This window comes from Parasteatoda tepidariorum, chromosome 6, assembly GCF_982258835.1.
Source record: "Parasteatoda tepidariorum strain Cologne lab strain chromosome 6, Ptep-v5.0, whole genome shotgun sequence".
NCBI lineage: Eukaryota > Metazoa > Arthropoda > Arachnida > Araneae > Theridiidae > Parasteatoda > Parasteatoda tepidariorum.
This window is the reverse complement of record NC_141760.1, coordinates 58,252,279-58,278,863: the sequence shown is the minus strand read 5'-3', so window position 1 is coordinate 58,278,863 and position 26,585 is coordinate 58,252,279. Positions and strand designations below refer to the sequence as shown.

General features: G+C 25.1%; 1 protein-coding gene across 11 annotated transcripts in view; it reads right to left on the bottom strand.

Moving 5' to 3' along the window:
* The window catches only part of LOC107447394 (neuronal acetylcholine receptor subunit alpha-7-like), a 414,295-nt gene that overhangs the window by 190,380 nt on the left and 197,330 nt on the right, over nt 1-26,585 (bottom strand). For all 11 annotated transcript variants that reach the window (XM_071178635.2, XM_087165901.1, XM_087165900.1 and 8 more), the window contains exon 2: nt 15,334-15,473. In XM_071178635.2, coding sequence (XP_071034736.1) covers nt 15,334-15,473 — 140 coding nt within the window. The remainder of the gene's footprint in view (nt 1-15,333; nt 15,474-26,585) is intronic.

The following is a 26,585-nucleotide window of genomic DNA, read 5'->3' as shown; positions in this document are numbered from 1 at the left end:
TGAAAAGATAAAAACAATAAGAAATTAATGTTTTTTTCTTTAAAATATTAGGTTGGCTAAATAAAATTCTACAGCTGCCACAAAATCTACGATAACTATTTATATTTCTGTCTTATAGACTACAAAAAAATAAAACTATGTAAAATTTTCCATTATTGCAGCAGCATGATTCTATCTTTTGATTTACCACCACAGAGAGGATCATTTAAGTCAGCAAAGTAGTTTAATGCAAATTAATTTGTTTCATTTATGGTAACAAAAAGTGCAGATTCGCACTTAAAGGCACTGTTTGCTATTTTATAAATAGAGTGCTTAACCTTGAGACCAATTTCATTTGCTTTAATTTTTTTATGAATATTATTTCTTTATTCCACAAAAATTGCCATCCTATTTTTGTAACATTCTTAACACATTGAGTAAATTAGCAGATTAACCAGTTGTTATTGATGTTAAGATGGAAATTGATAAAAAAAACGTATTTTCTTTCTGATTGTGCAATCACAATAACTAATTCAACACTATCAAAGCATTCATTGATTAATCCGTTAAAGTTTTAATATCAAAAGAAAAAGTTCATTCCATGCTCAAAATGTAGTTTTTAACACTTTTTTCTTAATTATTTATGAAGATTTCAATCTCGATACGGTTGTTATGAAAAAAAAATTAATTAATTTTGAAACGAGTCAAAAAAGAACAATAGTGGTAAACCATCGCTATTTCGTATTATCCGCTTTTTTTTTAACTACGACAAAGAAGAGTCAGTGTATACAATAAATAAATGAAGAGAAATAAGTTTTATTATCGCTTTTCGCAACAAAGGATATACGGTCACTGTATAAAGAACGAAGTGAGAAAAAACACTAACTATTTCAACAACGTTCGAATAAATTGAATTTTTCTCTTTTAAAAATAAAAATACTCTAAGCTAATCTCAAAAAATAAAAAATAGACTTTTTTAGCTTTAATATTTTTTTTTTAAATTTACCCGCTTTTGTTGCTATTTTTCTGGAATGAAGAGTCGTTTACTTGGTAAATTTTAATACACCTACTATTAGTTTAAAAGGCCCGAACTAATTATTAATTGTTAATTTTTTTAACATATTGCACTCTATCTGCATTATTTTGCACACCTTTATATAGTCATATTTCTATGTTTCATATTTTTACACTGCAAACAAAATGTAACGTAAAATTTAACACTTAAAATAGTGGGTCATGGCTGCTCTTGCAATGAAAGTTGGCAACATATTAATTTATAAAATGCTTTTGGTAAGCCGATTCGAATGCCTCTAGTTAATACTGCAGCAAATAAAATATCTTTCTAATAAACGAAACTTGCAAACGAATACACTAAACTAAAACAGCGGCTTCTATTGCTATTATTTAATAAAGATCAAAAAGAGGTAACATATTGATTTACAAAATGTATTTTAATAGAAATATACATTGAGCTTATTTTGGTAAGCTGATTCACGTGTTTACTATTCAAACTACAAATAAGATATTTTATTCTATCAACCGTACTCGCAACTGAAAACATCTACAGATGTATTGCTATTATTTAATCTATTGCAATTATTTAATAAAGATCAAAAACAGGTAACATATCGATTAACGAAACGTATTTTAATGCAAATATACATTGAGCTTATTTTGGTAGGTTGATTCACATGTTTACTATTCACACTGCAAATAAGATATTTTATTTTATCAACCGTACCCGTAAAGGAAAACATCTACAGATGTATTACTATTATTTAATCCATTGCTATTATTTAATAAAGATCAAAAAGAGGTAACATATCGATTTACAAAATGTATTTTAATACAAATATACATTGAGCCTATTTTGGTAAGCTGATTCACATGTTTACTATTCAAACTAAAAATAAGATATTTTATTCTATCAACCGTACTCGTAAAGTAAAACATCTACAGATGTATTGCTATTATTTAATATATTGCAATTATTTAATAAAGATCAAAAACAGGTAACATATCGATTAACGAAACGTATTTTAATGCAAATATACATTGAGCTTATTTTGGTAAGCTGATTCACATGTTTACTATTCAAACTACAAATAAGCTATTTTATTCTATCAGCCGTACTCGTAAAGGAAAACATCTACAGATGTATTACGATTCAACCTATACATATAATTGATGAAAGGAAAACATAGTCCCTGAGTAAAGAACATTCATCTTTCATCTGATCAAGACTAATTAGCGGTACATTATGCTGACTCTCTCATTACCATTCTTCCCTTCATTAAAGAGCACTGTGAATGATTCACACAGGCAGAGATGCTCTTCATTTTCCAGTTCCGAATGATCTGCATCCTCTCATCTTGTCCCGTTATCTGTCAAAGGGTCAAGAGCACTTTGTTTTCGTAAGAGCTTCGTCTCATTTGTAGGGTGTTTAGTTCGTGAAAATGTGTTTACCTGTTACCTGATGAACTGGACTGTAATGGAGAGTCGGGAATTATTCCAAATTAATCAGCGGATCCACTTTGCTGGAAGTTTATGTTTAAATGGTTAGGAAGGGAGATTAGTTTATGTTTATTTGACTAAGTTGCTAGCTGGTTGTTACTGAGCCACCAATAAGAACTATGTCATTATTTACGTAAAAGTAATAACATTTATTTTTTTTGGAATTTTGAGATTTTTTTTTAATTTCTAAAAATATAAAAGCAAATTATACCTAGACCTAAGCTAATCTTTTTACGGGTAAAGTTTCCATATTAACAGCTGAATATATCGGTGGACAAACTAAACTTTATAGCTTATCCACCATGGTTAAAATATTTGTCCGTCTTATTCATGGATGAAACAAACATAATATATATATATATATATATATATATATATATATATATATATATATATATATATATATATATATATATATATATATATATATATATATATATATATATATATATATATATATATATATATATATATATATATATATATATAGTAGTGGTGAAAAAGTAATGAAAAATCATTTTTCTTACTCTTTTTTAATAAACTTGGAACTTGCATCACAGAAATACTATTAGATTATATTAAAACATAGAAAGTAAAATAAATATATAATTATTTTAAGAAATAATAAATTATACCGTATTAGAAAGTCCTTTTTTGGTAGGTAGGTGAGGAAGAGTATTTGTCTAAAACTTTCCTCCATTCAGTTGATTATTTAGTCAAATTGATAAAAATAGATTAAATTAATTCATTTTTTTAAAGAATCGTTAAATTTCTCTTATAACGATTTTACTGATTAAATATATAGTTTATAATGAATAAATTATTTAAATATATTTTAAGATGTTTTGAGACAATTTTAGACTTTTTGATTGATTGATTTTGATTTTAATATTTCAGCTATTAAGAGAGTGAAGATAATTGATGCTAAAGAATGAATTATTTTTTAATGGGCTGAGTGTACTTATTTATTGACAAGAGATCTGTGAATTATATGGGAAAACAGCTTACATTTTGTAAAATATTTTAGAGTTTAGGAAAGAAATTGTGAAAGAAACTTTTATTTTTGGCAATCAGTAATAAACAAATCTTGGAGAAAGGGGGTTATATAAAAAAGAATCATAAATAATGAATGTAAAATAACGAGGTTCATAGTCATTTTGAGGAAAAATTAATATATATTATCGTATTCACAATTCAATTTTAATATCTTTTCACGTGATTTTGAATATGCATGCTTAGGATTCCTCCTGTGAAAAATAACATATTCTGCGTTTAATAAAATTTTTATGCACACTTTATACACATGTGTATTACACAAAGAAGATATGTTTTAATAATAGCGGGAAAGATGTTTGTAAATAAATTACAAGTTGATTTTATTTATGAACAGTAATAATTATTTGTAATTCGTGATCTTTAAATGGAAATATAGGTTTTAAGTTAAAGTTTCTTAACACTTAAAAATATTTTATATGCGTAGGAAAGTTCTTGGTTTTCGAAATCACTGCACAGTTAGAAGAAGAATAAAAAAGATACAATTCACTGCTCAATTAGTCTAATTCACAATATAACTCTCATCTGAAAGTGCTAGTATAAAGCAAGCGAAAACTAGGGGAAAAGTATGGTCAAAACTATCAGAACATGGTAAATGCTGTCGTGTTTCTGGTCCTATGGAAGCTCCGAGAGGTGAGTGCATGTCACCAAAATATTTGATAACAATTTCAGTAAAAGTGACAATAAATTATTGTTTGATAATATATGTTAAAATTTGTTATATGTGGTCCTGATATCTTATCACGATGCCTTATCATGACACTTTTGAGTAATCATAGTAACCATTTATTAGGTTAAATTTGCATTCCAGTTTTGCATTTTTTGCTAAATGTTATACTAAATAAGAGCTATAATTTTGAAAATTAGAATTTATGTTAAGCCATTATTATATCAAAGTAGAAATTATTAAATGAGTGGTTTAAATACCATATATTTAGGTTTATTAATCATAAATTCTGTTTTTTTTTTATTAAGTTTGAAATGTTATTACCATGCCGTATGAGAAGTTTACTACAAACTAAATAGATTTTAATACTTAATAGATTTTAATTGGCTTAAAAACTTACATACTTTCTTTTGGCTATCTGTATTTTTCAGCAAAGCTGTTATTTGTCTATCAGACAATGTCAAATTATAGCAGTCATTTTTTGTCATTTAATTTATTTTTGTAGTTTAGATAAATTTCATCTTTAATTGCAAAAACTACTTTAATATCTCCTTAACTTTATTCCTTAATTGATTGTGACTAAAAATATTTTATCTCATTTCAGAGCAATTTTTTTCAAGAAGAGCTTCGTAGCTGAATAGCGTGAAATAATTGAATAATTGAAAGCATACAATAATTTATTTATGCAAAACTATGTAAGAATGTGTACTTCTAACTATTATACTTTGAATGCATTCTTTATCAACTATTTACCACACTCTTAAAATATGAAGAAAAAATAGTACTAATTTAAAAAACATTCCGTTTCAGTAATTGATTGAACAATTTTTGAAATTTAATTTTCCTTATTAATAAGAGAGTAAAAAAATGCTGGAATTAGAAATCGGACACACTTCTCACACAGCTGTTGCCAGAACTTGCTGCTTGTCAACAAAATAAATAAGCGTCTAGACATGACTGTTCCTCGCATAAATTTGTCTAGCCATTGAAGTGTTTAATAAAAAAAAAGACAAAAGAAAAAACATTCTATAATGTTCGTTTCTTTTCAAAACATTATATCAGAAATAATAAAGCATTTGTCCCAGAGGAAGCAGCCTAAATTTTGTTCTTAATTAAGACTTTCATATCCAGTGAGTTTTTTTTTGGAGATTGGCATTGAACTGAGACTTTTTATGCATGTAATATATGAAAATTCATAATTCTAACAAAAAAGGGTGGCATTCCTTTGTGTTAAATCATGATTTTTATTCTGCTTATTTTTTAAGAGTATATATATATATATATATATATATATATATATATATATATATATATATATATATATATATATATATATATATATATATATATATATATATATATATATATATATATATATATATATATATATATATATATAAATATATATATAGAATATGTAGAACAATTCATAAATTTAATAAAACCGAAATAAATGGTATTTAAACCATTTATTTGGTAGTTTTTTCCGTTCATATGGTACCGCTCTACCGGAAATTTTGGTTTTAAAAATTATGGTACCTGTTACCACACTATTAGTGTAAAATTTAAAATTGAAAAGTAAATTAAACCAAACAAATGACTTTTATGCCATGCTCAAAGTTACAATGATAAATTTATAAATTACCACATATTACCACGTTTGCTAAATATTATCACATATAATAAAACCATATTTCATTAATAATTTTACTAAAATCATTACGAAAGCATTATGGTAAAAATTACGAAACATTTTGGTGTTTTCATAAAGAAAAGGCAAACACGGAAAATATTATAATATTATTGTAGTTTTAACCATATTTTTTTATGATTTTTAAAGTAAAGGAATGGTTATACTCTGATCTGAAATGAAATAGATAATATAATATAATTACTTCAAAATTAATCAAAATATTCAAAAAAAAAATTTAGATACATTTCAAATCAAGTCTCATATTTAGTAAGGGTAACAGGACTCACTTTAAGTGAAATTAAGATTCCAAAATGTCTCAAAATTTTCAAATATGTATGAAAGTATTTTAATTAGAAACTTTTTATTTATCGGTAAACTAATTTAAATATATTCTATGTAGATTATCTTGAACTGACTTTAAAATTAATAACATCACTAAAATCAATTGTCATCAATTTGTAATCCAAGTATTCATATCCTTGTTTTGTATTTAGTTTGATTTTATAAGTAAAAAAAATATCTCTTTTGTTTGAAATTCAGCATTTGCTACACTTTTAATACCTGTTGCCTTTAGATATAGTATTTCCGAAACTTAAATTAATTATGCAAATATTCAAAACGAATGAGAGAAACGCAATTTGTTTAGACGATATCGGGTATTTATCGCAGTTGTCTTTTGAGAATTATTTATGCATCAGTGTCAAAAACGATTGTGAATAATTAGTTATGCAGCATAGTATTCGAACAGCTGTTGCGACTACTTACTCTTTTCCGTTATAGTACACATAAGTCTAGACTGAATTGAGAACCGCGTAATTATGTCTAGACTGTTAGTATTGAATTAAAACGTACAACTTTTCTGAATGTTCAAAACTGTTTAAAACCTCGTATTTAGAGAAAGGGTCTAGAATCATTATTCAATGTTGTTATAATTATTTTCGGCATGGTATGCTCGTTATGAACTTGAGTATTTAACGATCATTTTCATTCGCTATTTTGTAAAAAAAGTATAAATATATTAAATTCGCTGAAGAAATTATTTATTTTGTCTGTGGGAAAACTTCTACTGCTTTTGAACATGCAATGCATTAATCATTCGTATTTATTAGAAGAGTTTAAACAGGGGGGAGGCAATTCTAATTGCAAACATTATTAGTAAATAAAGAAAAAAGATTGAAAAGTAATATATTTTAATGTTATTCTAAGTACACTGCGAAAAAAGTATGGACCAAACTAAAATAGAAACATAAAAATTTATATCTAATCGTACTGCTATTCTTGATACTAAATATACGAAATCAATTTGAAATTAAAAATATGTAAACAGGTTAATGTATAAATGAATAATTTCATATAAATTGTTAGTTTTATTTAAACTACTTTCATGAAATTTTTCTATGTTATTTCGAAAAAATTGTTTGAAGAAATTTGGTAGACGTGGGGTAAATTAAATTATATGCTTGCTGCATATATTTCGCATTTTTTAAATGTAATAAACTATTTTAAATTTTAAGCCGTAAATCATGCACAGTACTTGCTCAACTTTTTTAAAAGTGCGTCCTTTAAAGCAAATTTAATTTACATTGAATTCAATGATACTACGAATGTAATATAATTAATTTGTATTATTAAAGCAGAAATTCATTTTCTTAATTCTTTCTAACGTTATTCTTTAAATTTTAAAGATGTTAATAAGATACAATTGAAATATTTTATGCTAATTTTTTCAAAGGAAGAAACTATTTCAATTATCAAACCATAAACACTTAATTTATTTGTTCAATTTTCCCTAAAAATATGTTTTTAAATTCATAATAATTAAATTTGTATTCAATGCAATATTACTACGAATGTAGCATACACTGAAGGAGATTATGAAAGAGATATAATTAAAATTACATTAATTTAAATACATATATTTTAATTATATTTCTTAAAATATTTTTTATGTTGTTCCTTAAAACTTGTGAGACGTGGAAAGGCCACGTAGACAGTATTTAAAACTGCAGTTTTAACTTGAATTTTTTAATTATTTTAATTATTATTTCAATTTTCAAACATTAATCAATGTATAATAATTGTATACTTTCCTAAAGGCACGCTGCAAACTTATAAAAATAATTAAATTATATTTATTGCAATATTCTTACGACTTCAATTACTTACTAGATATTATTACTATTATTTTCAATAAAACATTTCTAATATTTCTTTTTGCCAATATTTTTTCTCTGTTAGCATTTTAGCAGTCGGTAGTTTGAATAAGTCGGTATCAAATAATATTAAAAAGCTATAAAGCTATAGCTTGCTTAAAATCTATTGTTTGTAGTTTGGTATTTTCTAACGAGAGACATTTAAATTTTTAAATCACAAATTATACATTGCTTTGGTTCAGTATTTTAAAAGTAAGCTCTAAATATAATTAAATTTATATACATTTCAATATTCCTTTTAACTAAATATACTAAACTAATATTATTGAAGCAATAATTTTTGAATTATATATTAATTGAATTATTTGTTTTAAATATTTTATATGTTCTTTTCTAAAATTTTAAAACACTGGCAGTATAAAGTAGTAAATATTAATTTATTTTCTCACTAAAAGAGCAACAGCTATTGTTTGCATATTTTAAGCAGAGTAAATATTTTATTAATTAAACATTGAATTGGTCAAAAATTAAATTATTTCCTATACATTTGAAAATATTAATTTTAAATAATCCTTATTACTTACTACTTAAAATCTAATTATTTTTAAGTTTTATTTTTTTTAAATATAAGCCATTACATATATGTTCATTTCATAAAGGCCGTACTTAAACATATAAAATTATTAAATTTATATTTAAGGTTGCTACATTTTCCTAATTCTTTTTATAAATATTGAGGGCATTAGTAATTTTAATTGAAAAGTATTAAATGATATGCGTACTAAAGTAGAATCAGGTTAACGGAAGAAATTACTTAAGTTAATAAACCATAAATCTTGTGTAATATTTGCTCGGTTAACTTCGTTCTTAAACTTACAAGAATATTTAAACTTTGAATCAATGCTGCGACTATAATATACTAATTTTTAAACCATATATATTTTATAATACTTGTTCAGTTTTCTAAGTCTCAGTTCTTAAATTTTAAAGAATAATTAAACTTCTTTTCTAAACTGGGATCATAATAAACTAATTTATAAACGTAAACCATACATAATGTGTAGTATTTATTTAGTTTTCTAAGACTTCATTCTTAAACTTATAAGAATAATTCAATATTTTTTGTAGACTATGACTGTAATATACTAATTAATAAATTATAAATCTTGTATATTATTTGTCTCGTTCTCTAAAACTCTTAACGTTCTTAAATTCAACCTTCTTTCTAGACTGCGACTATAATATATTAGTTTATAAACCATAAATTTTACTTAATATTTGATCGGTTTCTTAAAACTTCGTTCTTAAACTTACAAAAATAATTAAACTTTCAATCATACATACTAAAATGATATTCTTAAATGACGTTATTTATTACTCTTATATTGCACTGGACGTTATCCATTAATCTTTCATAATTGCCAGATAACGCTTCTTTTTACCCTCAAGATGCTGAATGGTCTTGGGAGATTTTTTTTCCTTTCTTCCTGAGGAGTAGATAAAAAGCAGCGTTGTCTTTGGCAGCAGTTTGATGGAGCACGATGATGAAGAATGGCATACCAGAAATGCGTCATGCCACCACGACACTTCCTAGTGGCATCTTAGCAATTCCCTCAAATCGCTATCATTGCCAGAGCTGCCACTAGCGAAAGTCGAGGCAGCTTCTTCCTACGCTTCTCAAGATAATACACCTTCCTTTCTGGGTCTTCATTTCTTATCGTTGCGTCGATAGATACAGCATCTTCTTATTTCCAGTTAATTTCCAAAGCTTTCTTTCATCCAAAGGATATCATTTTTCTTATCTTCAAGGATATCTTTCAGGGAGATCTCGAAGATTATGGTTATTAGAGAAGTAGATGTAGATTTCTTCCAAATGAATTTCTTGTAATTGAGACAATTGTAACTTTAAAATCTTAAAATATTTTCAATACATTATAAATTTTTTCAAATCAAAGTTTTTTTTTAACTATATTATTACCTGTTGAGTTTTTAGAACTTTTCAATCATCATAAGAAAAAAAAAAACAACAGAAAATAGTTGTGTTAGGATTGGTGCCATTTCTTATGTGGATGCCAGATAAATCATAATTTTATAAGTTGGGAAAATCATGTTATAGCTCTCATTATCTTTACTTCTTACTTTTTAAATTTAGGATTATGTTTTAATCATTTGTTTATTTGACATAGAGAAGAAAATCTGCACTCAAAATCAGTAGAGATGTTTATAATGTGGAAGTAGTTAGTAGTAGTATAATGAAATTGCTATTTTTTCATACATATTCATGCATGTTACGTTTCTCAGATAAATTAACAACAATATTGATCAATAAATTTCAATTTGGGAATTTTTCTAACACATTTAAAATAACCTATAACTACTCTGTTTCAATTAGTAACATATTTTTAAGGGTTGTAGAATATAAAAATAAGATTGTTCATAATTTTATAAATCTGAATAAATAATGTTATGGCTCTTAATATATTTTATGTTCTTTTTTTAAAAGTAAATTTCATGATTTGATTTTAAATCTTTGCTAGGTTAACTTACGAAAGAGAAGAAAATCAAAAATTTTAAATCAGTATTCATGTGTTTATTTAAAGACATAGCAATAAAAGTTTCAAAAATTAAAAAAGATATAAAATGTAAATAAAGATTTCTTAAAAATGCTAATAAAAAGCGAATAACTCAATTTACAATTAACTACATATATATATACATATATACATACATACATATATATATATATATATATATATATATATATATATATATATATATATATATATATATATATATATACATACATGCATACATACATATATATATATATATATATATATATATATATATATATATATATATATATATATATATATATATATATATATATATATATATATATATATATATACATGCATACATACATATATATATATATATATATATATATATATATATATATATATATATATATATATATATATATATATATATATATATATCTGTGTGGGTTAATCTATGTTACAAAAACATAGAAAACCAGGAAAAACATCTATACTTTTGAAATTTTAAAGAGAATAAGGAAAATTATAAATAATTAAATTATATTTTAAATATTTAAAAAATTCAGAAAGAAATTAAAAAACCGGAAAATAAAATAATGAAAAAATATAATCTTGTCGTCAGTTCCCACGATTATGTACGCAGAAAACAATGCTTTCTAATACTGTATTAATAAAGCGAATTCAAATTATATAAATACAATAATGTGTGACGCTCCTAAAAATTGAAAAAAAAATAAAACATATTAAGTAAAAAAAAAAATAAATTTACAGTGTTTCTGGCTCTATCGGAACACTAAACATCTCGATAATTTTTTTGGAAGCGCTTTGGTAATGATTTTGGAAAGATTAACCATAAAATACTATATTATAATATGTGATGCAATTTGATAAAATTCAGTAATTTTATCACGACACTTTAGAGCATGGCATAAATACCATTTATTCGGTTAAATTTATTTTTCAGTTTTACCATTTTTACTAAATCTGCTGTAAAAAAACCATAATTTTAAAAACCAGAATTGCATATTAACCATTACCATATGCACAAAAAATTATCAAATTAATGGTTAAAATATTGTATTTGTTGTTTTTTATTAGAAAAGTCATCATCATATTGTATGTTTATATTCCCCAGAATTGTTTTTCCTTAGTAGAATCTTACCTTGCACGTTCTTCTGTTATATTCCTTAATTATAATATTCGATTAAATTTTATACATTGTATTAGATATTTTTCGCTTGGAGAATAACTTTTGATCTCTAGTAGAGGTTTAAAAAAATTGTAAATAATTCATTGAATTATGACTTTTATTACAAAACCTATGTTTATACAGCTAATGAGATTTAAGAAAAATATATAAATAAAATCCTTCTATTATACCCCTCAATAATAATGCAAGATATTACACGGCGTTGTAAATATTTGCTCAGTGAGGCCCAATTAGGATGCTTAGTAGAGGTATAAGAAAGAAAGATAAAAAATCCTTTTTAAACCCACTATAATAAAAGTTAAGTACTCTATTCAGTTTTGCACGTTCAAGTAAATTATTTATCTTGTAAGAACCAGTCCAGATGCTTAGCGAATGTCCAATACAGTAAGTATTTACTTCTAGATAAAAACCTAAGACTTACATTTTTAAGAGCATCAACTAATTTTGCACTTACTAGTTCCCTGTAAGAATCCGTTCGAATGGTAAGAGAGTAAAAAAGGAAGATAATTAAAATTAATGGAAACCATATGGTACAAAGAATTAACAAAAATATTAAAAAAAAAAGAACCTATGCCTCTTAAGTGTAATTTTTTAAAAAATTTTTTTATATAAACTATTTAATGACGTTCTTTAGCTCGGTTTTAAAGCAAGATTAATATAAAATATGACTCTTATGGAGTTCCATATCAAGTTGGAAGTTAAGATTATCATATGGGATTTTTTGTGTCCATAATGTTTGCAATATCTAAAATTAATTTCGCATAGTTTGAACTCTTCTTTGGGAGAAATGAAAATATGACAAAATAATTATGTTTATTTTTTAGAAATTAATCAAATTAGCATTTCATTCGAGGCAAAAATTAACAACGACTATAATTGTACAAGTTCTAAGTTTATATTATTAGAAAATATTATTTTTGCGGACTATAATTTTTGCAGCAGTGTTAAAATAACTTTCCATATTTTTGTTAATATTTGCATAAATTTACATGGTTTTAGTTAATATAATTTGATATTTAGAGCTCTTCTCATGTGGATATAAAAAATTAAATACTAAAACTATCCCGTATTCTTATAATTTAATTAATATCAACCTTAGATTAAGGTCTGAGTAAAACAATATTTTTCAGTTGCATAAACTCATGAATTATTATAAAATAGGATAAAAATGAGTTTTCGTGCTGACTGATTATCGTAATTATATATTATTTAGTACTAATCTATTTTTGCAAATTTATATTTACTACTTCTTTATATTTACTCGGTTTGTTAAGTTAAGATTGTTTAGGAATTATAAGAAAATGATCCAAAAAAGATTTTTCGTTCGCGGGCATTGTAATTATATAATATTTACTTCAAATATAATTTTACATGCCCAATTAAAAGTTGCATAAGTACAAACAACTTGAACATTGCTCTACCAAATTGTAAAAAAGTACTTTCTAAAACATTAACAATAAATTAGTACAGATCAAACAAATTGCTTAAAATTCATAACACTTTACTGTACATAATTTGCAAAATATTATTTCACACTTTGTAAGACAGAAAGTACTATTTAAAAACAATACAAACAGATTATATTTATTAAATGCATGCAATCAGCTAAAACTGTAAAATTACTTAATTAATTTGGTTAAGAAATGTTGCAATTTAAATTAATAAATTTTTTTTTGAAAATATGAAAATTAAAAATATCAGTGCAAAAAACTAGAAACTGCTAATAGTCAAATTAGTTTTATCAGAAAGAGTTCGTCATTTGTAGATATATTGTGCTGTTTTTTTACAATTAAACTTAACCACAAATTCATACTTTCATTAATTCTGACTTTCATAATTTTAGCATTTTGTTTGGCGCTTTATTTTCAAGAATTTTCTTTACATTCTTTTCTAGCAAATTTTATTTAATAAGTTTCATAAAAATGTGTAAATTTTATTACAATAATTAATTAAACAGAACTTGATCCTTAATTAGATATTTATAATTGAAATAAAATTTCCGCAATAATTTGCTGAAAAACTTATTTCAAATACTCTGAATATTTAAAGACCTGTAGGCCATTTTAAAATAATTAAATGGAGTGGAATGGAAAAAAATACTATTTTTTATTACTTTTAATTTAGTTTTTTGCAAATTGTTATTTCTCAATTTGCAATAATTGAGTGTATAATACCTTAAGCAAAAAAATAACTTTATGGAAATTCAATGTTAGAAAATGTGACACGGAAATTGTTTTTAAAAAAGCATCTTTGCTATTTGATACCACTAATGCTCTCATTAAAATGTGAGCTTTTAAGGTATCGGTAGTTACAAATCTAACTAATTTCGCTTTGGGACATTCCTCTGCTGTAAATTATCTCATTTTGAAATGAATAATTATTTTCAACTTTAATACTACTTCTGAAATGGGTCTAATATTTCTGAATAATTAAATTTTATATTACTCACAGTAAATAAAAATGCAAAAAATAAAATTTACGCTTTAAACAATTATTTGACTAATAATTATTAATTGCTGTACGTTATTATTGTCTGGAGTTTGAAACATTTTACTTTAACTATTATTGTTCACGTTTTAGCTGATTGCAGCATTTTAAATAAGGTTAATTGTTTTCATTTATTACTGTTGAATAAAAAGATAAAATGAGTCAATGAATATAAAGTTTGCGAGAAACAAAACATTGTGAAAAACGCAGTAATTAGAAATAAATACGGCATTCAAATAAGAAAAAAAATCCATAAAATAACCAATAATACATTAATAATAAATAAATATTTATTTCTTAGTCAAATTTAATAGATTATATTACCTAATACACAGCAAAAAATTCCGGATCAAATTCTGGTAAAATGTACCGTCACTCTGGGTGCATTTACCATAAAATTAATTTTACCGTAGAATCCATTTTTAACATTAAATTTTATACCATGCATTTTACAATATTAATTATTTAATAATTGGGATTCAGTTATTTTACAATAGATGTTACTGCACGAGTAATCTGATTTTTTATTTCGTAACATTTTTCAGTAAAAAAGGATTTCATAATAAAAATAACTTGATCCGGAATTTTTGCTGTGTGAAATAAATAATAGTTTGATACAAATTGTTTTTATATAAATTGATTTTATATAAATTGATTTTACATAAATTGATTTCATATAAATTGATTTTATATAAATTGATTTATATAAATTATAGTTTGCTGAATAATTTATTTCCATAAAGATATTTCGTATCCAATTACAAAATAATAACAATTTTAATAATATTCCAAATGACAAATTAGTTCATTATTTTAGCAGCAAGATACATATGAATTCCTTTCTATCAAATTTTAAAAATTATTACTTTAATCTATTTCTTTTTGTTTTTAATACTCTATTAGTTAATGATTCATTACATTTTACTTCTTAATTTTTAAACAATTTTTTGTTTACACTTAACAAACAAACAGAGAAGCAAGGAGAAAATCAAAAAAAATATTTTGAAACTTACCACGTCTATAATTTGCTGTAGGGTAAGGCCGAAACTGAGCAGGAGAGGTTCTGATTCGTTGGCTACGGGTCGTTCGAGGACGTTATAATCATTAAGTAGTTTATTAAGTAATCTTTTCTCATGTGGACCCTGCTCCGATTCTGAAATGTGAAAAAAATATATATAAATATATTATAATAAAAAATAATAATTAAAATTTTGTAAAATATAATTTGAATAGATATAAAAACTTAATGAAATATTATGCAATTTGATTTTTGATAAATATAAATGCAACCACGAAAAATTGACGCAAAAATAGTTATTGCAAATCCAGTTATTTAAATAAAATAAAAACAAAGTTTAAATTGACAGTTTTGTTTTTCTAATAAATATAACTGCCATGTGGTGGTTAATTAGATATATTACTAAGTTTTTAATTATATAAATAGTCTTGAAATTGTCTTCAGGTTAAGTAATATTATTTTTACAGATAGGAAAATTATGAGTTATATGATTAAAAATTTCAAGTTATTTTATACGCGTTTTTGTATTAAAAGCATTAAAACTTTATTTATGAAGTTGGAACAGTACATAACTTATAGTCTTGTTTAAAATTCCTTTTGATAATTTTTGAAGAAATGAAACATCAAAATTTCAGCATACACTTCTACAATTCTAGTTTCGATCATCCTCTCTGTTTTTTATTATCTATGGCTCAAATTGTAAATTATTACCTTGTGCTTTAGGTATTTCTCCAGTAAAATGTCCTATTGTACTTCTATATTAGTCATAAGAACCTTTAGATAACAAACCAAAAGAAATTTGTTGCTGTAAAGTGTTAAACATGATATTACACAGGTATGATTCAATATTTATGAAGACAAATTGGTGTAATTTATATTTACCCTTTTCATTTCCTTCTTAGTTTATTTTCATAATTTTTTAAATCTTATTTACAACATAAATAAATAGTAACTAGAATTCGAATGAATCCTATTTATTTTGAAATGAGGTTTAAAGGAATATCGATAAATGAAATAAGATGATTAAATCGATGAAACAAGATCACTTGTATGATTAAAGATAAGTTTGGGCTCACTGTTGGAGGTCCGAGCCAGCAGAACTTTAGTTCGAGCCAATCCGAGCTTATTAAACCTAATTACCTTATAAATTACTTGAGACCTCCTTTTTTCCTTTTCTTTTTTTATTTCAGAATATTTTTCCTCATTTAAGTTTATCAGTACAGCCTCTCTCTTGAATAAATTAGATTTAATGAATACCAATTCTATTAGAAGGCATTTTTACAGAAGGGAAGTAAAGTATGCAAGAAGCTTTGCCTATGCACACGTTCACTCTCCAATCCCCGAGCAAATTTCGATTCGCAAGCATTCATGATGCGTTGAATGCCTTGCATTGAATATTACTCTTTACTGTCTTACTCAATAGAGTATATCTTACTGCGTCATTTGAAAGCTATAAGTTCGCCATACTAACTGCATTTGCAACACAGAACGATGTACAAAGCCTGGTATAGTTCAGACTGAAGCTTTAAGATGACTAAAATAAAAATTTAAAACATAAAATCAAACTGTTAAGCCACACAAAGCTAAAGAACCTCAAAAGTCGCTGATAGCTGCAAATTTTTATACCAATTAATTCACACTTCTAATGACTGAATCAGAGATTTCTTCAAAAGTAGTTGAAAAAATTAAGAAAATTTTATCATAAATCTTAGCCTAACCGAAATCCTTTTACAGTTACCCGTGTCCGTCTCGAATTCAGGCTGAGTCCGTCTCATCTCTAATGTATATATGTATACGAACGAAGCTATACGAATGAATAATGTTTGTGTGTATACGATATGTAAGTATATTTCATTAAACTAATAAGGATTTTACATTTGGAAGAAAAGAAAAAGACAAAAGGACAAGAGGAAGACAAGAAAAAGTTCAGTAGAAAACAAGATAAATTTTTAAAATCATTATAAAACTAATAACTGCCCTATCACAAATGTCTATCTATCCCAAATATCTGTGTATCTATCACAATCATCTATCTTTTAATCACAAATACCAATTGCTATTATATGTTAAAATTTCCACAATATTTTCTGTTTTAAGAAAATTTCTGATTGTTTCTCCTGAAAGTAAAGGAGAACGGGTAAAATTTTTAATAATAAATAATTGAATAAAACTTTATTTTCATGTATTTCTTCATGAACTCATAACCTAATCAATAAAACTCAAGAGGATGTGAAGGAAACTTATCTAGACATTATCCGAAAATTGATTCTGTTCTGCAATTTAGGATTTGTGCTTGTTTTCCTGTAATTAATACGCTATGCAAGTGTTATGAGATCTTTTATATTCAGCGAGTAATTATTTTGTTTATACCCTGGATTTTTCTTATGCAAAGTTTTAAGAAAACAACAAAAATTTGTCTAAACAATACTCTGGTTTAAAGAGTTCCGTAAATGTATAGCCCATTTTCCGGTGATTTATGCAATATTAGAGTCAATAATCGATATCACCTGCTGTTTTCAGGTAAGTTTTATTCGATGCGATAAAATGCATTTGAGTTGAAAGCAGGGGCAAAAGATTTGCTGAAAGGAACTTCTTAAGATAAAGACTATTGGAAATGCATTTACGAAAATTAAATTTTTATATTTCAGAATTCCAGAATTTATTTAAAATGTACTTTAAGTTTTAGTTACACACATTTATAAATATTTCCCTACATATTTATTGTTTACACTACATTAATAATTTGTTAATTGTAATTGTACACTACTTGAAATTTCTCGGAAACAACGGTTAAAAACCAATTTATTTAAATATTATTTTAACATATTCAAACAAATCAGTGAAATAATCCTAAATAAGGTGATATTCAAATTGTAAACTTAGAGGAAATCCGTCTATTAACTGCTTTCATCTAATAGGATTGAACAACTAGAATTTTATCGTACTGACCCACCTAATGAAACTACGTAGCTCCTTGCAGCTAGGGGTATGTTAGAGCCGAGGGTGCTAATCTGCCAATCTCATTAATGGCAGAACCGGTGTTGACGCCACAACATTTCATCAATTCCCTTCAAAACATAAAAAGTTTGCAGAATTGCACTCACCAATTTGTGACCCTGGACTGATAGAATATGATACTCTCTTTCACGCATTGATGGAAACACCACAAAACTGCTTGAAATGAAAAATCCTACTATTTCTCATTTCTTACGAGAGGTGAAACAACTAGATAAGCAAATTAATCACATTCCATGGTTTATGGTTAGATAGAAAACGGCTCAATCACAACCTAACGAAAAGCGTTTTGCTAATACCCAGCTAAATTTCTCTTTCTTCTGCCAAATTTCTTAAGTAAAGGTAAAGAAAATGCTCTTCGCCGCAAACTTAATGCTAATTTGATGAACAGACTGCTGCTTGTTGTTTGGAATAAAAGTTCTAACAGTGTAAATAAAAAAAAAAGTTTGTGCAATGATTATACTGCGCATTTATTATAAAGCAATGTATAGAATACCAACTCAGATAAGTTATAAAACAATGTTTCAAATCTCAATCATTCTAAAGCGACAACATGAGGAAATATATATATATATATATATATATATATATATATATATATATATATATATGGGTCATTCTCACGAAAACTCTCATTTTTCAGTTCATAAAATCCCGAAAAAGTAAAGTGAATAAAAAGCTCTGAAACTTTTTATATTAATAGAAATATGTAATGGCATTATAAAGAAAGTATATATCCTATAAAATATACTTAATATTTAAATTAATTAATTTTTTAAATAATTAATTTATAATTAATTAATTTATAATAATTGATAATTAATTAATTAATTTAATAAATAAATAAATTAATTTAATAATTTAATTTATTAATTTTTTAATTTATTTTTCAAATTAATTAATAAGTAAATTAATTATTTTCACTATTTAAAAAGTGAGGGAATGCTATTTTATTTTAATACATGTTTTTATCTAAGTTACATCTACCTAAAGTTTGAAAATGATAACATACTAAGTATATCTAATATTTATTATAATTTACTCTTATATATTTAATAGTTTTTACAGGTTTGGGAAATAAAATTGGCTGGCACGATTGAACAAAAAAAAATTTAATAATAAACTCATCTTGAATCATTCCCTCACTTCAGCGTCATTCCCTCACTTTATACACTAGTGAGGGAATGACGAATTCAATAAAATTTAAAAATAACAGTTAGGCCTAATTAATTTCTGAAGTCAATCACATACAATTATATTCATACAAGAAAGCAGCATATAATTATCCACTTTCTCGATGAAGTTGTATTTTATTTTACTCTAAAAAATGACATGAGGGAATGACAAATGTAAAAATTTTTACTTGGTTTGATTCATTCAAATTTATTCCACAGCAAGGCTTCTTTAAGTTGAAGATGGAAACATACTGCAATTTTGTTCTATGATGCCAGTTGTTAACTTTTGAAGTTTTTATTAAAATATTTTTATTCTAAGAAGATTGCAGGTGATAAGAACATTGTTGTGAGGGAATGACGCGAAACACTGGGGACAAAGTTTAAAATAGTGCTGTGTTAATATTTTTATCAGAAATTAAATTTAAAATTGATTTTCTGAATTCTGTATTTTAGTATTCTGAAATAAAAAACACGAATTTGTAAAAAAAAATTTTTTATTTCAGTAACAATTTTTTTCTTTTTTTAAATCAGCAGTGGGGACAAGTGAGGGAATGACATATTCGTATATTTTAATTACCTAAAATAAATAAAAAATAAAAATTGATAATTTTATTTTTATTCTTTTGTTAGCTTGCATTCTGAAGGACACTTTCCTTGAATTTTTTTTTTCGTAAGCTGTAAAACAAACATAAAATATACTGGGGACATGAAAATGACTGTTTTTGTGAGAATGACCCATATATATATATATATATATATATATATATATATATATATATATATATATATATATATATATATATATATATATATATATATATATATATATATATATATATATATATGCTTAATTTTCTGTTATAATGGCCTGACGTGCATCAGAAAACACAGTTTTTAAATTTTGATTTTAGAAAGCGCTATTTGTTGATGAATTTTGAAACTATCTTTCGGTGAGGAAGAAACTGTAAATCCGATCAAGGAAGATTTTTTCCTTTTTATTGTTATTAATTTTTTTGAGCTGTCAGTTTTTTGGGCACGCTGCAAGCTCTTACAAAATCACTTTTTTTTACTACATTGTTAATTATTTCAGTTTCCTCTCTTTAGAATAAAGATATTGAGACTGATTTCGACAAACCAGGCAATGTAAGCTGTATTCAAGTTAGATAATAACCTAAATCCAAACAAGTTACATAATAACCTAATAACCTACTTAAGGATATACGAGGTAGTACCCTGGTTCAAGAAAATCAACAGTTAATTTAAAAATATCAGAAATACCATTGAAAGATTTATCTTTTTTAACATTAAAAATTATTAAGAGAATCAAATTCATATATTTAATATTTCATTTTCATATTCTATTACGAATGCTTTAAAATGCACCATAAAATGTTTATTAAAATCAAAGTATTTTCTTAACTTATGATTCCTAAAACAATGGTTTGGTTTTTTATTATCTTATGAAAGTAATATTTTATTACTCTGTTTCCTTAAAATTCTATAAAGTGCATAACCTTATCGTATTACTCTTTGTAATTTAGTGATAAGTAAAAATAAATTAGTTACTTTATATTACATTAAAAGTAAAGTAATCTTTATTTTATTTATTTAAGTAAGGAAGGAAATCCCTGAATATTAAAGAAAACATTGTTTTTTCTTCAAAAACTTTAAAAAAAAACTTACATGCATAGTCTTAAAACTCTTTACGAGATTAAAATATAAATCAGTAAAGAAAAATATTCCAGTTAGCTCGTAAATAAACTTAACGAGCCAATTCTTTTAACAAACTTTATTAAGAATTTTTAAGTTAAATGCATGTGTGAAAAAGAAAACTTCAAACAAAAGTCACAAAATTTTTTTTTCCTTCTTTCATTAGCAGAGAATATAATGCTAAGGTAAGACACCATTAGACTGCATCCATTATGTACATATAATACAAGTACAATAACAACATTCTACGATATCTGTTAATTTTGCCATATCCTTCTCAATGGAATGTTTATTTTACGATTTCGAAAGGTTATTTTTTTAAGAAACAACTTTTCTCATCAAACATTACATTTTCAGAAGAAAATATTAAAAGCGATGTAGTATTCTTCGGATATATTTAAAAACAAACCTATTTCGCGATACATCGAAAATGGTAGACTTTAAAGGAACTCTAGGAACATCATTAAGCTCAAAAATGGGAAGAAATACGAAAAACATAGAATTAAAAGAGACTAAAGACAGGATAAATAAGAAAAATTCCTTATATATATGTACTTCATACCCCTCCGGGCGAAGAAAAGGCGCATTAAAGAGTTTTTAATTGCATTTTCCTTGAAATCTTTTTGCCAGAAAGTTTCTGTAAAACTTTTGATTAAAGCTCAAGAAGAATGTTTTTATTTTGGTTTTTTTTTGTCTTTTTGGATTTTAAAAGCTGTTAGATATATTTTTGAATGGAGTTGTCGTGGACTTTGAGTTCCTGTTTTTGTGAAACTGGTGTTTACTGCGCCAAAACCTTTGTTGCAATTAAAGAAAAATTAATGATCCCGTATTTTACTTTTCAGAGTGCAAGATTTGAACTATAATTAAATATTTTCAAGGAATATTTAAAATTTGAAAAGAGATTTTGTAACGTTATTAAAGTAGAAGTTTTAGTTGTTCTTAAAATCCAGTTACATATTCTTCAGTTTAACTTAGAGCTTACATCCAAATTTTTAACAGTTAAATGACTACGTTGTGCAAATACTTTTAATTTAGATATAGTTATTATGACTGAAAAAGTTTGCAGAATGAATTTTATAAAGGAAAATAAAATAAAATAAGTCTTTATCTTCTCTGTATTTACTTACTAACATAATTGGAAATACCATAGTTTTGAATGAGAGTATAAATAAAAAAATGATTCAAGTGATGTTATAGATTTCATTCTTTAGATGATTTAGCTTAAGGAATATATATATATATATATATATATATATATATATATATATATATATATATATATATATATATATATATATATATATATATATATATATATATATATATATATATATATATATATATATATATATATATATATATATATATATATATATATGTATATATATATATATATATAATAAATAAATAAATACAAGAAAACACTAAGAAAGTTAAGAAAAACAATAAGTAACATTTATTGCGCTTAAGCTGCAAGTAAACAGCACTCATTAGATAAGTTCAAAATGAAAAATAAAACAAAGAAAAATAATAGACATATGAAAAAAAGGGGTGGGAAATAATAAGTAAAAATACAACAAACAACATTTTATAAAAAAAAAAAAAATAAATAGAAAAAAAAAATAAAAAAAAAGTGAAATGTTAATTAAAAAACCGGAAAAAAAGCCGGAAAAAAAAAGATATAATCTTTTCATCAGCCCACACAATTATATCCGCTAAACAGAGTGCTTTCTGATATTGTATCAATAAAGCCAAAGCAAAATATATTAATACAATAGTGTGAGGAGCACCTTTATTTATGATCTATTTTTATGTAGTTATTTTATAAAAAAAATTTTTTTGAGTGCTCCTCACACTATTGTATTAATATATTTTGCTTTGGCTTTATTGATACAATATCAGAAAGCACTCTGTTTAGCGGATATAATTGTGTGGGCTGATGAAAAGATTATATCTTTTTTTTCCGGCTTTTTTTCCGGTTTTTTAATTAACATTTCACTTTTTTTTTTTTTTTTAATTTTTATTTTTTTTTTTTTTTATAAAATGTTGTTTGTTGTATTTTTACTTATTATTTCCCACCCCTTTTTTTCATATGTCTATTATTTTTCTTTGTTTTATTCTTCATTTTGAACTTATATATATATATATATATATATATATATATACATAGCACACTAAAGGCAAAATCTTCTTTTTTTTCATTAATCTTTATTCTCTTTTCTCTCATGTTTTCTCTATATTCTCCCTTTATTAAATAAAGTAATTGAATCAATTTTTATAAAAAGATTAATAAATATTTGTTGTCGAGTGTATTATTTTTTATTAATCATTATTCACTAGATTATTAGATTAAAAGTCATTTTTGGTCTGCAAACTGCTGCCCATGACATAGAAAATCAAGTCGCGTTATTTTTCTATTAAAAAAATCAACATTAATTTCGGAACAAGAAAAAAATCACAACGATTACTTATTCATAAAAACGCATTTCTTTCATGCATCAAAAATGTAAATCACTTTAGAGTTGATGACATCCATATAACTGAATATCGAATTTATCTTTAAAAGCATTTCTGCGTATTGCATGGTGCCATCGTGAAAGCAAGTAGCCAACTATTGAGAAAGTGAGGAAAAAAAAGATAAAATTCAGATCGCATTGTCACCTGTCTTCTACAGTGACGAATAAAGTATCAACTGTCTAGTGACGTTGACAATTTCATTTCAGTGAGATTTCGAAAGAGAACAAGAGATGTCAAGCTAATATGAAGAAACGTTAAAAAGAAGCAAGATAGAATGTGGTGCCTTCAATTTTAAAAGAGAATAAGAATTCAAATTTCTTTATTCGAGTAAAAAGGTAAAAAATAGGATTTTCAATCATTGAGTTTCGGATATTAATATCTAAAAATAAAGTTAAAATTATATGTCTGAAGAAAGAAAAAGTTAAAAGATCATCTATTTAAAATTTTATTTTCTCTAACAAAAAATTATTCATTTCTTTTTCTGACATATTTCAAGATTTTGCTGATACATTGTTCAAATATTTTCGAAAACACTTGAGTCTTATGAACTTGGCACTTTTCTAGTTGCTAAATTTGATTTGATTAGATTTCTAAGAATTTTTTTTATGTTAATTTAATTAACATAAAAACAGTTAAATTAACATTAAATACTGTGGCAACTTACTGGGCTTTATTCTTATATGATATTTAATTACAGAGAGGGATTTTCAGGGTATTTATTGGGTGGTGGGATTTTTAGGTAATCAATTATTTGCCTAATTAATCATGCATCTCTTCAATACACCCTGCTTCTTCTTTGTTTGACAGAAGTTCAAAACCAGCCATCCCCCCCACAAACAAAAACTCAATACAATAGAACAATATTAGAGTGTGAAGTCAATTGTCATAAAAGTCAGCATTTTCATTTTACTCAGAATTGGGGACAAATACACCAAGTTTTTTTTCTCAAAAATGTTCGACAGGTAACCATTTTGTTACATGACAAAAATCTGATATATCGCTTTCCGGCTCATTCCTCACACTTTGTAATTTCAAATGTCAATGGAACGAAAGAACAAAAAAATGTACAAAATATTTTCGGTTATTACGTTTGGTATGTGGTCCTTTTATTACACACGACAAACATCTAATATGTAATTAAGTTCGAACCACACACTTCATATTTCAACACCGTCAATATGCTTCCCAAAAGCGTTATTAAAGATACTCTAATAATTTCGACATGGGTGGATAATTAAAATAGAGTGCCCATGGTGTGCGAGTGAGATGTGATTGACATTTAATTAAACTGTTGTCTACGTGATAAGCATAATTTTACACGAGATTTTTTCGCGATAAAAATGTGCTTAACTTTTAAGCACCAGTGTGCAGGGTAAAATTCCATACGCCATATCATTTTTTGGAAGGCAGGATGCTATGTCTATGCACTGTTTAGGAATCACCAGTTCTAAAAACAATATCGGAATTAAAAAACTACATTTGATCAACATAAAGAGCCACTGTCTGTGCAGAATTACAAAATGTGTGATCCAAACATAATTACATATTAGATGTTTATTGTGTACTACAGTAAAAGTCACACACCAAACATTTGTAACCGAAGAATATATATATATATATATATATATATATATATATATATATATATATATATATATATATATATATATATATATATATATATATATATATATATATATATATATATATATATATATATATATATATATATATATATATATATATATATATATATATATATATATATATATCACAATAAAGACAAAAATGATAAAAAAAGGGCGAAAAAAACGAAGGAAATTAATAAATTTTATTTACTGCGCATAAGCTGTAAGTACATAGAGCTCATAAAATGAGTTGAAAAATATTGATTAAATCGGCAACAGATCATATCAGCAAAAAGGAGTGCTTAGAAAGCACTTCTCTTTGCTGATATAATCGTGTGAGCTGATGAAGAGATTATATCTTATCTTTTTTTTTGTTTTCCGGATTCTTAATAAGTTTTCCTTTTAAGATCCATAAAACTTTTTTTTTAAATATTTTTTAAAATATATTTTAATTTTAATAATTTTTCTTCTCCTCTTTTCAATAATCTTTATTATTTTCCATGTTTTATAAATATTTAAACTTTTTTTCTAGCCCTTTATTGTATGAACAAAATATATGATGATTCTATTTAATGTTAGTTAGTTATTTTTCTAGTTAAAAAAAGTGTTAAGCCTATTTAAACTTTCTATATTTAGCTCTTAAATAGAAAAAAAAAGGCTTCAACGTACCACAAGCGGCAAGAGTAAAATCTATTGGTTACTCTTGTTTCAACAACTGCGAATACTTCAGGGAATGAGAACTATTCCCAATTTCAGTTACTATTCGACAACTAATAAAGTAAAATCTTTCAGACGCTTGGAAACTAATTTTCATACTTCGATGGACAGGTGAATGTCGTTGGAATTTAAAAAATATTTTCTTGTTCGAAAGAATAATTACATATTTAAGGTTGAGTTCATTAAAGATTAGAAGTGGCAAATTGTACCAAGATAATTTGTTTCGCATTATTCTTCGAAGAAGTGAAGTGGCCTAATTGTGGGCCTCTTCAACTAGAATTTAAAAGGAGGTTTTGATTTATTTGGACTTACAGAAATATAATTGTTGGTTACGTTTTTGAATTGAGTGATTTTGTGTTCTGTTAATGAAAAAAAACTAGACTATCTGAGGAAAGTATTTAAGAGGATTTGAAATAATTTAGAACAAATGGACTTATATGGTGGATTGCAAACAAAATAGATAAAATGTAAACCAACGGTTCGGT